General features: G+C 37.1%; 1 protein-coding gene across 3 annotated transcripts in view; it reads left to right on the forward strand.

The window, feature by feature from the left end:
* The window catches only part of limk1a (LIM domain kinase 1a), a 134,830-nt gene that overhangs the window by 21,601 nt on the left and 95,968 nt on the right, over nucleotides 1-17,261 (forward strand). The window contains exon 1 of one of the 3 annotated variants that reach the window (XM_028806865.2): nucleotides 11,867-12,167. The exons of 1 other annotated variant lie outside the window; for it this stretch is intronic. In XM_028806865.2, coding sequence (XP_028662698.1) covers nucleotides 12,154-12,167 — 14 coding nt within the window. In that variant the 5' untranslated portion in view covers nucleotides 11,867-12,153. Of the gene's footprint in view, nucleotides 1-11,866; nucleotides 12,168-13,517; nucleotides 13,639-17,261 lie in introns of those variants that run through there. One more of the 3 variants, XM_028806864.2, reaches the window with a different exon arrangement.

A 17,261-nucleotide genomic window follows, 5' to 3' on the forward strand; every position in this document is an offset into this window, starting at 1 on the left:
TCTGTTATATTTGTACCTTTCGTGAAAGTGTTTCTTTGATATTTGGACTTCAGGCTTCATACATTATATAGTTTATGCCTACATTTTGTCATTTACTACTAGAATATGAAAAACGTTTCTGTTTTAAAAATGTGTTTGCACAGATTACTGTAGAAAATGGAAAACACTTGAAATGCCTGTGTTCCAAATAACGATCTATTATTTACACTCTAAAACTCCACTTCACTCCCAGATAATCAATCAAGGCACGAGCTAGGAGAAGTTCGTGCACGTTCTAAGTCGGTGGGGGGATGGAATAGTCAGCTGTTTGCAGCTTGTCTTTATCTGCACATTTAGAGGACAGAGGACGCTGGTGGAGAGGTGCGAACGGATTTAAGAAGCAATTTAAGGTGAGACGGATCTACGAGTTTTTTCATAGGCTCTGGTAATTCTAGTGTTAAAGTGGAGCAGTCTGGCATGTTAGCAAAGTTGTTGATGACAGTCACCTAAATAAAAAAGCAATGCTATAGTCCAATGTATCAGGTTAGCCGAGATCTCTGAGATGGGGATGCTATAGTTTCAACAGCTGTAGGTTTTCACATGTGCCATAGGTGTCTTAATTTGGTCAACCAATAGCTGAGAACAATGAAGTTATGTAGCCTAAAGCTAAACACTTTTTATAAAATCTACCCTTTCTCATTTTAGGCATGCAAATCTGTAATCTCTTTTCTAATTTTATGAATTTTGGTAAAACGTGTCATATTTTAACTGTATTTATCTCTTAGTTCTATTCAGTCAGAGTGAGCTTCTTCCTCTGAGCAGCGTTCCACTATCGGTGCTTTAACATGCACTGTTTTTCTAAGCTTGTAATGAACATTAGTTACAAGACTGTGGGAATGTTAACCAATGCTGTAGGAAGTAACCAAGACATGACCTTTCCATTTGCAACATTGACCTCTCCCAGAGTCTCAGAACTTGAAATAATGTCATTTGGCTTGTAAAGAAAGTTATTACATTAAGGTGTGCCTATTTTTTTGAGATGTTGATGTTACTAAAGACTTTTCGCAAGAACTATTAATATTACAACTTTTGTTGAATTTGGGGAAGTTTGTGCTGTGAGCATGCGCTGTGACAAAGTCTTACGCTCTTTGCCTGATTGCCTTACATAAATTGATGTTTATTTTCTGCAAGCTCTGGAGTATAGTCCTGTTTAAAGAATATTTTGTTACATGATAGCTATGTTAAACAGAACTTATTACAGTGCATTAAACAGAGAATTCTTGACCAGAGTCCATTCAAACCTTATGTCCATGACCTCTCTTTCAACATAGGAAAAGCTCTTTCAGAAGTGAGTATTGACACAGCAGGGATATTAAGTGCTGTGCTGGCATACAGTGCAGCAGAGGTGTTAAACACTCTTCTTCACTGTGATCTGTCCATTATGTGAGGACAGGTGAACCTCATTATGTGGAGCTGCAGCTGTGCTGGTCTCTTGACTGTCTTCCTTCACTGAACTGATGCTGCATACAGTGTTTCAGGACAAGATCTCAGCTTTGAGACTCTCCTCCACTGCTGCTCCGTAACATCTCAGTAATTTGCTTTGATCTTTGCCTGTGCAGTCTTACCACAGGCCCTGATTCACATTTCTTACCTGGGGTCTGGCAACTTGATCTGCCACACTTTTCCCCCAGCTCCATGAGCCAGCAAAGCTCTGCCAGTGACTCAGAAGATGGAGAAGCAATGGTGAAGCTGCAGAGGTTGTAGTCTCTTGGCTGTCTTCGGTATTATCTTTTGTTATCCTGTGAAATCCTGTGAAATTATAATAATAATATTTTGTGACTCTTGGAGGGCTTTTTAAGGTTTGTTTTGATTGCTGCTGTTCCATGTGGCTAATTGTTATGAACGCTACAATGTAGGACACAATTAAAAGTGAAATATCTCATTATCTTTTCATCTTCTCTTAAAAATGTGTGATGCTACAAGCCAAACAATTACAGCTCATCTAATCGGTAGCTTTTATGTTGTACTCAAAGCAAACATAAATCTGTTTCTGAACTAATTCTGTAAGGGGTCAAAAGTGGCAATAACACAAGGCTGTGTGTGTTTTATATAAATTGTCACGCTTGGGTCACAGATTTGCATAGAAACACAGGAGGTTGTAGAAAAACAGGAACTTTATTCAAATACTACAAACAAACATTTGTCTCTTTTTCAAAAGTTTAAACGTGCTCCATGACAAGTCAGAGATGACAGTTCTGCCAGGAGCAGAGAATGTCAGAGAGAGAGAGAGAGAGAGAAAAGCAAACAAATCAATTCCAAATCTGACAGGTGCCCGTACAGGCTTTTAAGTAAGCAGAGTACCGCGCGAGAGGCTTATCACGCGACAAAGCCGCCAGTAAGGTAAGGAGCAATGTGAAGGTAGTCTGTCAATGTTTTTCAGTGGTTTTCCCAGGAGTGTCTGTATTCTCTGAGGGTGTAATCAGCCCCCCAGCTCACAATACATCTATATATATATATATATATATATATATATATATATATATATATATATATATATAAACACACACACACACACACATATATATATATATATATGTATATATATATATATATATATATATATATATATATATATATATATATATATATATATATATATATACACATATATATATATATATCTGCGGTGGGTTGGCACCCTGCCCAGGATTGTTTCCTGCCTTGTGCCCTGTGTTGGCTGGGATTGGCTCCAGCAGACCCCCGTGACCCTGTGTTCGGATTCAGCGGGTTGGATAATGGATGGATGGATGGATATATATATATATATATATATATATATATATATATATATATATATATATATATATATAACCTGTATATTATACTATATACTGTATATATTGTATATTATACTTTATATTTGACATGTGTTGATGTAGTGCTGTAGTATAACCACTAAGAGTCAATTTACATGTAGTTGTACTCACTTTTTTTCTAATTTGTTATTGTGCCTTCTGAAGTAATTTGTCTACTTATAGTCATGAATGAGTGCAGTACTGACTTAGGTGGGAAAGTTACAGAAATTACTTGAATTAATTTATCCTTAAGTTCAATAATTGGACATGTAAAATAGCCAAAAGACCTAGAATATAAGCACAGTGCTGAAACATAAATTAAGAAAGATCATGAAGTAAATCAGAGAATTAGCATCTCTTTGCAGTGTAATTTGACATATAGGTTGCTATAGTTATGATCTCTGTAGTAACTAACTAGAAATGTGAGTCTTGGTGTTAATCTCATCATTATTATGATATATAATCAAACTAGACAAAATTCTTGGTTATGTGTTTTATGATATAATGAAGGTTCAACCATTATAGAGTCAATTGGTTGCAACAGGAGACATACAGATGTTTCTTAAAGTCAGATCACACTCAATAATGACCACAGTTTTAGAAGTAAAATATCTTTGTATAGAGCAGGAAACCATATAGAGATGAAACATGGTCAATGCCCTAGGACAGTGTTTCTTGACCTCTGGGTCAGAACCCACTGTGTTCGTGCTTGATTCACCTAGGGGGATGCTTTGACGTTTGTGCTCAATTTACCAAGGGAGACGCCCCACCTTCTTTGGTGGGTCGTGAAGACACTAACTTGTGAAAAAGTGGGTTGTGACACCAGAAAGGTTGAGAAACAGTGCCTTAGGAAATAAACACATGCCTTCAGCAGTAGTTACTCTAAATTTAAACAGTAGACTGTATAATGTAATGGCCCATTTGAAATGGGATCTTCGAGATTAATTAGATGGAAAATTAGATATCTAGCCATGAATAGCTTTTATAAATGCAACACATACCCACTAAATTAGTTGTTCAGTTTCAGGAACCCTCTCAGGGGTGATTATTGCTAAGATAGCCCCAGATACATTTTGCCTTTTCTCAGGTATTTGATATTAGCGGCCCTGAAGCAGAACACTGCAGTAGGGTTTTATGTTTATTTATTCTTCATAAACAATTGCTTTCTACGTGGGATGCAGTGCCCTTAGAAAGTCATTTACTCAGCATTAAAACATAGGGTTTCAGTCTAAATGAGAATGTTGAGCAAACAAAATTGCCTGTTCTTGTCAAATTTGCATATCTCATTCATTGCCACTCCTCGACAACAGTGGTCTGTAGCGCCGATTGTGTATGGTGTCGGTTGATGGCAGCATTCCGATGCAGAAATAAGATTAATGATATTCTGTCACCAATTTGCTGTACTCATGTCTGTAGGTCTTTTCCAGCCTGCGGGTGAACGCCTTTTAGTTTTTTGGGCTGTTGCAACCACAGCAGCACTGTGAGCTGAGACAGCAGAGTCCAGACGTGTAATATGGCCAAAAAGTGAGAGCTGGCAATGATATATCCTTGATGGGTTTCAGGGCAATACGGAGATGACTTTGGAAATCTGCACAAAGTCATACTAATAAAGCCAAAGTATCTGGCATTGACATCACAGGTGGAAAGACTAAATCCTTGAGTACTGGAAAGGCACTATATAAATAAAATATATTATTAATCCTTTGTATGTCAGAAGCCAGTGTGGTCCAGTTCCCCATGCCATATAACAAGATTGACAGAATGCAAGTTTGATATATTCTGGTGTTGGTTTTGATCTTAATATTGTTCTGGCACCAGAGTTCTTGTAGTGACCTCATGGTGAAGCAGCAAGGTCAATTCTGTGTGTGATGTCCAAAAGCACCTGCCCACAAAATGCTGTACAATTTCCAGGTATTTGAGCTCGAAGACCTGCTCCACTTTCTGACCCTTGACAATGACGTTACCTATGTTGTTCGTGACTTTTAAACCCTGCAGTTTCATTTTTTATTTGAACACATGCTGATCCAGACTGGGTACTCTGATTTCAGATTGCTCCAGTGAGGTTTGTAGGTTTGTAAAGTGGTGCCTTGACAAGGTGACACTATTGTTCTGGCCAGTGCACTCAAGAATCTATTCCATGACCTTGCAAAAGAGTGCAGGAGCCAGGACACAGCCCTGTCTGACTCCAGAGGAGGTTGAAGAACTCTGGGAGAGGCAACCATTAATCCTAATCTTGCCAATGGTTCCTTCATGGAGGTCCTTGATGAAGTTGAGTAGGAGTAGGAGTATTTTTTTGTAAAAATTTTAGGGGGACACCGGGTCTGCTAAGTCAAAGGCTACCTTCACATCTTCATAACCAACATGCATTGGACAATTAAACTCTCTATATATGTGAGAACACCCAGGGGGTGAGAATAGCATTCTCTGTGGAGTAGCCAGCAGTAAACCTTAACAGTTTGAGTTTTACAAGAAAGACATGAACAAAGACCATTCCATGGACTGTGGGCAGGTTGATTCATCTATAAGTGGAGCATTCTGTCATGGGTCTTTTGCCCTTGTGCAGTGCATGAATGATACCTTCTTTCCACTCTGCTGGAACCTTCCCAGTTGACCAAACCTTAAGAAACAGTTTGTGGTAGGCGACACTCACCGGTATCATTGTTCATTTGAAGAGCTCTGGAAGGATGCTATCTGGACCTACATCTTAGTCATAATGATGTTTCTATATTGCTGGGTGCACCTCATCGGGAATTGAAACGTCTATGTGCACAGATTGATTATCACTAGCTGATACAGCAGTGCTGTCCAATTCCTCACTTGGCTCAGCTGGTTTAAGATGGTGGAAAAGTGCGTGCTCCTCTGCTGCAGTATCTCTTCCAGGTTGGATCAGGTGGTTCTATCTGTATTCATAATTAATGCAATCCCTTGGCTACCTGATGAGACCCTTATCATCATGACAGCACGATATGCTATCTGAAGGTGGTTGTGTGTTAGGCCTTTCTCTGTCTCTCTTGCAATGGAATTGTAGCAATTCCCCTTATCACGTTTTGCCAGTACCCAGAAAGTGCCCTGTAGCTACTTATATTTCTCCTTGTTGTTGCTTTGGCTTGCCTGCACCTTTGCTTCTAGCACAACCATGGCCTCTTTGGACAGTCAAAGCTTTCTGTGGAGACTCCTGTAATCTGTAATGCCCTTTGCCATTTTTCAAATTGTACTACTTATTGTATGCCAGACCTCATTAACATTGCTGGATGGGTCACCCAGCACTGAGAACTTGTTCTTGACCACTATTCTGTAGTTATGTTCTATGGCAAGATCCTTCTGCAAGGCCTAAATATTGAGCGTTGTCTGCGGCTTGTTTTGCTGGCTGGGCACAATGGAACTACAATGTCCATGGTAAGCAGGAGAAAGTCAGGTTTGGCAGGCATTCCTTAGTATAACCAGTAGGATTTGATGATGCCGAGCTGGCATGCTAAAGTGTGATCCAGTTCTTTCTTTGTTCACACTTTCTTTTTATACACTACTAGCTGTCCCCCACGGTTGTGCTCACGTAGTAGTGAAACAGGACAAAGTTTAAAAATCAATAGACATTGGCACTGTATCTGATCGTGTTCAGGTCTGATGGGAGAGTGTCCCCCACGTGGGGAGAAAAGAACATGGCCGTGATATCTCTGGCAATTAGCAGCTATCACTCTAAAACATACATAGCTCTGATCTCCCTCTCAAAAACGTTAAACGTTAGTTTCAGGTATCGCTAGCTAAGCAGAGGCAAGGTACGCTCCAACACGTGGCAAGATGTAGACTGACTGGAACGGTGGCTGGCATGTGAGGGACATTTTGCGATTTGTATGCTGTGGCAGAAGTAATTGTACTTGAGGTTAAGTTACGATTAATTGAGCAGTCCTACATGCAATACATGAACAGAAAAATTGAAACAGAAAGCATATTACTACTGTTTGTTATATATACAGTGGAACCTCGGGTCACGACCGTAATTCTTTCCAAAACTCTGGTTGTAACCCGATTTGGTCGTGACCCGAAGTAATTTCCCCCCATAGGATTGTGTGTAAATACAGTTAATCCGTTCTAGACCGTATGAGCTGTATGTAGATTTTATTATTTTTTCATTTTTATTACTCTTTAATTTAATATTGTTTTTGTATCAGTATGCTGCTGCTGGAGTATGTGAATTTCCCCATGGGATTAATAAAGTATCTATCTATCTATCTATCTATCTATCTATCTATCTATCTATCTATCTATCTATCTATCTATCTATCTATCTATCTATCTATCTATCTATCTATCTATCTATCTTTTTTTAAAGATTGTTAAGCACAAATATAGTTAATTATATCATAGAATTCACAATGTAATAGTAAACTAAATGTAAAAACATTGAATAACACTGAGAAAACCTTGAACAACAGAGAAAACTAACATTGCGAGAGTTCGCGCTATAACGCTATGAACCGCTCGCTCAAAAGACTTTTTTTTTAATGAGTTTTAAGCACAGGGGAAAAACTAAACATTTGAAAAATCCATAATTTAATAAACAACCAAGAAAAGTAACATTGCAACAATGCATGCTACGAACCGATCGCTGTAAACAGAAGTGAAGTGGAGGTTAAAATCCAATAGAAAAAAGTCTTCATTAAATACAACGAGGTTAAAACAATGCTAGAATCAGTCTCTTTAAAAACAAGCCCGGTGCATTCTTTAACTGCCTTCTCGGCCTTATGCGGCCAACCCTCTCTCTCTCTCTCTCTCTCTCTCTCTCTCATGTATGTGTGTGTGTCTGTGTCTCTCGCTCGTGCATGTGCGTGTCTCTCTCGCACGCGCATGTGTGTCTGTCTCTGTCTCGCGCACACTCTCACTTGCTTGCTGCACAGGGAGAGACTGAACACACGTGCGGAAATCATCGGCGCGTACAAACCGAAAGGGAAACTGGCTTGTTTGTATACCGAGTGTGTGGTCGTGAACAGATGCAAAAGTTTGGCGAACTTTTTGGTCATAACCCGATTTGTACGTGTTCAGAGACATTCGTGAACTGAGGTTCCACTGTATATGAAACTGTAAAATGTTTATTCATGCATTTTACATTGAAACATTTACTTTTTTACATGTAATTACCAGGCATTTAACATAAACATGCTTATTTTGTGTCAGCACAGGCCGACTAGTGTATGTCCCATAATACTTAGATAGTAGAGTAAGGTCATAAATTGCATATTGCTGTGTGTTGTGTCAGTCTTTCAATACTCACATAGTTCACAACTCAAGCAGTAGTTCTTTTTTTGATATAATGGTATGAATTTGTCTTTCCTCAGTAATTACAGTTTTCATATCAAATATATTATCTATGCAATATGTAATTTCTTTTGTGATAGATGGCATGTCAGATAAAGGTAATGTTAAAAGTGTGTTGTTTGCTTGGAAAAGTTATTTGGTTTGATTGGGCAGTAGCTGGCTTTTGGCAGAACCCCTTATTATTATGATAGCACTGTGATAGCACAGTATCAGTTAATGTTTTCTTATTTACAAGTTTGATTGTGCTGAATTATTTATTGCTTAGAATAGTAATGTGGGAAGAAGGTTTGGGCTGCAGTGAAAGGGCCAGTCCTCAAAAAAGAGTAATTTTGCTCCAAGAAGACCCTGGAATAATACTTTAGTGACAGAACTATAAATGCTTAAGAAAAGAATATGGTTAAAATGTCTGGTGTGAAAAAGGAGAAAAAATGCATGGTGTCCTTCACCTTATGCTGAGACTCTGGTACATAGTTTTAGTAACAAGAATAAACTCCAAGCTGACGGTAAGATGAAAATATCACCAAAGAAAAATAGAAAACTTGCACTCTGTCCTATATTTCATGCTGTGCCAGATTTTGTCCACATTTTTTGCTTGCTGTATGATTTATCGAATATTTTTTCTCATGAAGATAATGTTGGTTCTTCCTTGTGTTATTATCCATTAAGGTTCTAAGGTACATAGAAGGACTTTAAAAGACTTTTGTTTTAAGGACTTACTTACAGTATATTGTATTTAATGAAGAGGTAAGTACAGCCCCCTCCAAAAGTATTGGAACAGCAAGGCCAATTAATGTGTTTTTGCTGTGCACTGAAGACATTTGTGTGTGAGATGAAAAGATGAATATGAGATAAGATCAGAGTTTTAGATTTTATTCCCTGGTATTTATATATGTTAAGCAACAGTAACATATCACACTTTGTATCAAACAACCCATTTTTTCAAGTGAGCGAAAGTATTGGAACAGAATGTGTTCAACTAAACTAAAGTCAAAAATACTTCGCATCTGGTTGCGTATCCCTTACTTGCGGTTGCATCAAGCCTACAACCCATTGACTCTACCAGATTTCTTGTTTCTTCATTGGCTATTCCTTTACAGGCTTTTTACCACAGCATCTTTTAGTTATTGTCTGTTTTATGGGGTTTATTCCTTCAGTCTTCTCTTCAGGAGGTGAAATGCATGTTCAGTTGGGTTAAGATCTGGTGGTTGCCTTGGCCTGTCCAATACCCCCGGTGAAATTCTTTGTTGAGGTGACAGTGTGTTTTGGGTCATTAACTGGCAAACAGTATTTTTTTTTGCAGACCTCTGAGATCATTCTGCTACTACCATCACTACCATCGAGTTACATCATCAATAAAAATGACTGAGCCTGTTCCAAAAGCAGCTATTTAAGCCCAAACCATGGCACAACCTCCACCATGCTTCACAGATGAGCTTGTATGTTTAGGATCATGAGCAGATCCCTTCTTTCTTCATACTTAGGCCTTTCCATCACTTTGGTAGAGGTTAATGTCTGTTTCAACAGGCCAGAAAACTTTGTTCCAGAACTGGTGTGGCTCAACTTCGTACTTTTTTGCGAATTCCAATCTGACTTTCCAATTTTTACTGCTGATGAAAGGTTTGGATCTTGCAGTATGGCCTCTATATTGTTGTTCTCCAAGTCTCCTTCCAACACTGTGATATCTCCACCCCTGTTCTTTGTAGGTTGTTCATGATGTTACGGACTGTTGTTTTGGGGTTTTTCTTTACTGCTCTCACTTGTTGTTGTTTTCCTTGGACAGCCGGTTTGATGCATGTTGCTCAGTACCCCAATGCTTTCTTTCTTTTTCAGGACATTCCAAACTGTAGTACTGGCTATGTCCAATTTTTCTGAAATACTTTTGATGGATTTTGCCCCTTTTCTCAGCTTCAGAATGGCATGCTTTTCTCCCAAAGACAGTTCTCTGGTCTTCATGTTGGTCTACCCTTCTTAACTACAGATGCAGTCTTCACATGTGAAAGCCAAAGCTTAAACTGAGAGTAGATATCCAGGGCTACTTAATGAATAAACAGTCAATCTTATATCACACACCTGGGTAGCAAGAAACACCTGTCGCTTGTCATGTTCCAATACTTTTGCTCACTTAAAAAGCTGTGTGGTTTGATGCAAATTGTGCTATGTTCTATGCTGCTTAACATATCTAGATGTAAATACCAGGGAATAAAAGATGAAACTCTAATCTCTCCTCTCATATTCATCTTTTCATCTCATACTCAAATGTCTTCAGTGCACAGTAAAAACAAATTAATTGGCCTTGCTGTTCCAATACTTTTGGAGGGGGCTGTATATAAAAGTAGTCTGGTTGTAGTAACTAGAGGTACTACTTCTATATTTTCCAACTTTGTTACGTTGGGATGTAATATATATTTTTGCCACCTGAGAGATCATATTTATATATTTTGTAGTTTTTATTTTTTTATTTTAAACTGTACATCCTTTTGGAATGTAGAAGTGACATAAATTACACCTGACACAGCTTCCTATATTCATACAGTTCCACTTGTACTTCCCCTACCTTCTACAAAACAAAAGGATCTGTGAACTTTGTCTTCTTTCTTATCACTTCAGTAGCGTAAAAGTTGCATTTTTGGTTGATGGACCTTTTAAAATAATAAAATAGTACTAATAAATAGTGCTTAGCTTTTTTTTTTTTATCCATCTATCCATTGTAACTAAACAAATTTTAGTGGGAGTAGTGTCGATGGTTGGATGATATTTACCTTTGGTGTGGGCAATAACATAACGACCCTGACTATTATCTGAACATAGGTTTTGCCCCCAGAGAAGCAAATATTTTAGGCTGTGAACCAATAAACCAGCAGTATGTGCTTTCCTCCGAAATGTTTGTGGGTGTTCATTTGTTGCATTTTAATTTATGGGTCTTAAGTTTTATGGTGTTTTGACAGTGTGTGAAGTTTTGACGATTTCACATTTACATTATATGCATTACAGTAAGTAGCATCTGATATTTGCAAAATGAGATAATGCTTAAGCTTGACTGATACAAGGCAAATAAGTTTATCTTTGCACTGGGAGGAACTGTTTAGTTCAATACTTGTCTACCTTTATGAGTGAATGTCATTTTCCGATTCTAATAATGCACAATTTTGTTTTGCCAGTAGCAGTTTGAGGGACATGAGCACATTTGCCCTGGCAATTTTTAAAAGCATGCATTTATTTTTATAAGAAGTTGTTTTTCAGCTAGGTTATGTTGCAGTTGGTTAGTTTACATGGTACTCATTTTGAATGGACTTTTTTTTTTTGTTATCCGTCTTATTGCAAAAATAAACTTAAAAACTATCTTGTAGCTATATATCTTAGCTATTTAATTCCCTTTTACAGTATCTTTTTAAAACTTATTTTTAGTTTTTATTTACACATGGTGCTTGTGAAGGCACTCTTTAGTTTACATTATATATTTTCCCTTCATACTGGTGTCTCTTTTACAAATTAAGGTAAAATCCATTTATCTTTTAATATCATCCAATTCAGAGGTTTGTAATATTCAGACAGAGGGAGGAAGCTCAAATGTTTCAATATTGGGATATGTGAGATACAGAGGTGGTGTGGAATCTGGAGGCAGATGGGTGTGTTATAAGGACTGATCTGGAATCTGAAAGTTAGAGTGCGAATTCACTGAAATAGGAGGAAGTGGGGCGGAGGAATTTGTGCAGAGATTGGGGGCCAGAGGAAAGCTGTCAGTTTCCTGCACTGTTTCCTATATTTCAGAAAGCTTTAGATCTTGCGCCTGTTGTAACAGATGTCTGTTTATAGTAGTTTTTTAAAGTTACAGTTTAAAGTGTACATTTTCACTGACGATCAACTGAGAAACATACAGAAGTTGTGTAGAAGTGTCATGTGTCTCTTCACCTCAAAGCAAAATACCACAAATAGTTCTCTTTAATGGAGGTTTCCTGTTTTCACTCATAAGAGACTAAGCCACAAGAGAAGCACAACGGAGAACTGAAAAATGACAGGACGCAGGTATTATTCTACCAAATTTTTAATATGTGACTAAATGTTCCTGATACCTTGATATGTGTGAATGACTTGGATAATTTTTTCTGTTTGATTTTTTTTTTCTCTAATATTTGAAAAGTCGGAAACATTTCTGTACTTACTGATCATTGTTGGTATATTATTCCTTAAGGTTTTGTGCTTTTTTTAATCTCTTAATTTTTCAGTTTCTTTTAGCCTTCAAATCGTTTTATTTTTTTAAAAGATAATCTGTTTTGTTGTGTTCATAAAAATGTCAAAAAATATTTTAAAAAATTCTTTACTGCACTGTATTAATCCAGGAGTGCATTGCGAAAGCCTGTATACTGTAGTTTGGCCAAGGGATATAGTTATAGGAGTAATTCTTTGCAATTAATATGTTGATGTTAGACATGAGTTGCCATTTATAAAGCAAACTACAATATATTTATCAAGTAGTTAATACTGTTTTAAAGAAGCAACCTGACAGTGTTTTTTAAACATATTACCTTTGCACAAGGCTTTTAATGTCTTCTAAAAAGTTATTTTGAGTCTGACTTACGGCCTACAATGCACCTTTTGCTGCAAAAATGTTCAAAGAACAGTACTACACCCCTACCCCTTCTCATTGGCTATACACAAATCGTCTGGGCAAAACTGGCATTCAGTTTATTTATTCAGTGCTTGTGGACACTAAACAACAGTTCAGTTATTGAAAACATATTATTAATATTTGCATATGAAAGTTTAATCTTTTTACGAGAAATAGGAGGTTTGCATATTGCATCTGTTTTTTTTTATGTCTTTATAGCTTTTCAATCTGTTTGTACTTGTTTTTGACCATGGATGTCTGCTGTGAACATGCATTGAACAGACTAGTATGAGACCATCTGTGGGTGAATGTTTTGTTATTTTTGCTTACACATGGCCATTCCTTTGTTTGTTTACATGTGACTTATCTGTGTTTATCAATGTTTGTGTGCATGTATGTATGTATATATTTATAGCATATGTTGACTGAATGTGTATGCACACATTTGTGTGTGTGTGTGCGCGCTTGTGTGTGCTTGTTTGCTGCTTCTCTTCCTTTATTTACTTATGTGTGTCTCACTCCCCACCCCTTAAGCTGTGTGTCTCATAAGACTCATATCTATCTGAGCAGTGTGGTGTGACTTGCAAGTCATACAGCTGTGATGCTACTCTTCAGCAGCCTGTGAGCAATAGCAAAGGAAATTGTGAAAACGTTTATTAATTGCATAGTGCTGCTGGAACAACTAAGGACAGAGGAAATTTCTGCTAAAGTACTGAAAGTACTGTTTTTTTGATAGTACTTATTTCTAAGATTAAAATTAATTTTTATCAAGTTGCCACTGCTATGCTACAACCTGCTTTCTAGATTCCAATGGTCAGACAGAACCCAGTTCATGATAGTCATGTCAAGAAGAGATCAGCGGTACAGGAGCCAAGCAAACAGAGTCAAGTAAGTTGGTTTGTCAACTTTTACATCAAATGTGTAAAAGAGGGCTACTGGATATTGCTTTGTTGCATTTCCATGCAGCTGGATGTTTGAAAAACTGCAGCCAGCCAAAATATGAAAAGAAAAGATACTCCAACTATAGCTGTTTCAAAAACCATATATTCTTAATTGGTGTTAAAGGGCTAAATTTATATGTAAGGTATGATGGTTTTTCTGAGCTGTTTCTGGTTTGAAAACATGGCATGTTTTTTGTACATTATTGCAACACATTTTGCTATATTGTTAGCCTTTTGATCATGTGTTTTATGTTTGGGCTGCACTTCTGCAAGATTTCTGTAAGATTTTTGAAGTGATGTAGAGTTAATTATCACTGTAGTCAAAAAATATTTTTTTATAAAGAACTAATACATTAAGAAAAATATTAAAAAAGAAAAAAGTGTCCATTCATCCATCCGGCAGCTTTATTCTCTTTTTCCTGTTCAGCATGAGTTGCTTGAGACTGTCCTAGCGTGAGTGGTCCCAAAGTAGTCACAGTGTTTTTGCGGGATAGTGCTATGCAAGGTTTTTTTTAGACACTCATGCAATTTCATAATTTTACTTAATAACAAATATAGCACAGTAATTTTGTTGTTTATGATATTTTTGTTTCAGGCACTGAAAATCAGTTTTTTAAATATTAAGCAGAAAAGGACATGTAGTGTTTAAGTATGTGTTAAATCCCCAAACTTAAGTGTTTCATGAATCCATATTTTTTAGCAATAAAAGATTTTAGTCTTTTTGGGAAGGTATGTTTCAGCTTTGCGCGCTGCTCAGTAGTGATTTTACTACTGAACCAGTCTCTCAATACAATTCTACCACAGTACTTCATTAGTAGGTATGTATGATTTTTTTTTTTTTCTTTTTTGAGGTTGGGGCAGTGTTACTTTGTTGCAACACATTTATCTATTCGATTGTCACTTTTAAAATGTTCCGTCCACGTACTTAGGCATTGACAACACCGTCTGATAGTAGGCCACTAGCAACCTAGCCTAACACAAACATGGTGGAATAATTTAAAAAAATATATAAAAATATACTGTATATATATATTCCTTACTCAAAATGTACATTTTGTAATCCAGCTATTCCTTATTGGGGCATCAGGAGAGTCCCCTTCCGACTCCATTAAGTAGAATAAATGAAAATTTACCTCCCTGTTATGGTATAATTTGCTTGATGTCCTAGAGTTTAATGTTTTTTGTTTCACAGTTAGCCTTCACACATTCTGAAGTTTCTATCAGTCTATTAAGTGCATCTGTAATTAGCCTGCTTTCTGACTTTCTTTTAATTAACTTTTCTTGAAAACGCTCGTCCACAAGAAATGTTTAAAAGACAGAAAACAAGCACATCCGGTACAAAGGCTGCCAACTCTTCAAGTTCCCATTGTAGAAGCAGTATACCAGAATGTATCCACGTCCATTTCTAGGTTGATGCAAAGCAGGTCCATAAGCATGAGCTGTCGCTACTGATTATCTATTGCCTGAATGTGATTAGCATTATTTTGATCTAGTATCCATGGTTCATGCTGCATTAGTGGAAAGATGGGAAGATAAAGCACCTGTGATCCCAGGTCAGTCATGAAAGCAGAAATAAAACACTCAATGTGACTTAGAATTGTATCATCAAAATTAAACATTTTTAAATTTCTAGATCGGCAATTCTGTGAGAGTTCTGGCAGCATACATAAAAATCAGAAAGGACTGGCACTTCAACAACATTTTCCATTTTTCGGAGCTTATTTTCATGCAGTCAAGTATGGATTTGTGGGTTGGGCCCAGGCATTTGAGCTATTCTTTGTGTTTAATCCCTTTGACATGGTTCTTGATACCATTTAAATATTGCAACAGCAGCACACTGTTTTCATCTTGTACCCTAGAATGGTCTTTCTTAATCATCATTTGAAAACAGGAGTTATTTCTCTCTCCTTTTGGTAAGTTTGTACGCAGAATTTACCTGTTGGACCATGAGCATCCCATGTTTTCCCTTGTTCACTTTTAAGATTTACCTCTTCCTTGATATTATGTTTTTTTTAAATCTTACATAAATATGATATACTCTATTCTTCTCTCCTTGTTTGACACTTACCTTATGCCAACACTCTCCAACTGAAATGCTGTGGGAGAGCATGACTTGCACGTTAGAATCCTATAGTGATTGGCTAATAAAATGTACAAAATATACATGAATAAGCATGTAAGTCTGCTTTAAATAGATATTTTTGGTGGATATAAAGCTGCTCCAGTGAACATTATCTGCGTTCCCTGCCATTTAGTGCATGTACTACTATACGCTGTTTACTGCCAGTCTAAACCTGTTGTAAATGGAAAAATTACTGTACATTTGGGTGTTCTTAAAATTATTAATTGTACATGGTATAGTAAGTAAAATTATCATACAGATATAATTTATCTTGCTTGTGTGTATCTACACTGGGCAAGTTTAAAACCCTCATAAACATACTGTAGAGAACACATGCAGACTCTTCATAGAGGAGCCAAGATTTATACTTGGGGCCAAAGTAATGTAGGGCACAAATACAACCCCATTTGCAAAAAAGTTGGGACACACTGTAAAATGTAAAATAAAAGCAGAATGCAATGAATCACAAATCTCATAAACTCATATTTTATTTACAGTAGAACATAGAAAACATATCCAATGTTGAAAGTGAGACAATTTACTATTTCATGAAAAATATTAGCTCATTTTGATTTTGATGGCAGCAACGCATCTCAAAAAAGTTGGGACGGGGGCAACAAAAGGCTGGAAAAGTAAGTGGTACTAAAAAGAAAGAGCTAGAGGAACATTTTGCAACTAATTTATTTAATTGACAACAGGTCAGTAACATGATTGGGTATAAAAAGCGAATCTTAGACAGGCAGACTTTTACAAAGACTTTGAATATCTCATCATCTACAGTACATAATATTATCAAACAGAGAATCTGGAAAAATCTTGCAAGGGACAAGGCCGAAATTGGATACCTGTGATCTTTGAGCCTTCAGGTTGCACTGCATTAAAAGCAGGCATGATTCTGTCATGGAAATCACTGCATGGGCTAAGGAACCCTTCCAGAAATCATTGTCTGTGAACACAGTTCACATCCCATCCACAAGTGCAGGTTAAAACTCTATCAAGCAGTTCATGATCCATAAACACTGCTGTCTTTTCTGAGCCAAAGCTCATTTGCTCATTTAAAATGGACTTAGTCAAAGTGGAAAAATGTTCTGTGGTCAAATGAATCAACATTTGAAATTCTTTTTGGGAAACATAGATGCCGTGTTCTCTGGACTAAAGAGGAGAGGGACCATCCAGCTTGTTACCAGCACTCAGTTCAAAAATGTGCACCTCTGATGGTATGAGGTTGCATTAGTGCCTATGGAATTGACAGCTTGCACATATGGAAAGGCACCATTAGTGCTAAAAGGTATATACAGGTTCTAGAGCAACATATGCTTCCATCCAGATGATGTCTTTTCTAGGGAAGGCTTTGCATATTTCAGCAAGACAATGCTGAACTGCATACTGAATCTATTACAGCAGCATGGCTTTGTAATAGAAGAGTTCGAGTGTTGAATTTACCTGCT

The sequence above is a fragment of the Erpetoichthys calabaricus genome, chromosome 8 (assembly GCF_900747795.2).
Source record: "Erpetoichthys calabaricus chromosome 8, fErpCal1.3, whole genome shotgun sequence".
NCBI lineage: Eukaryota > Metazoa > Chordata > Cladistia > Polypteriformes > Polypteridae > Erpetoichthys > Erpetoichthys calabaricus.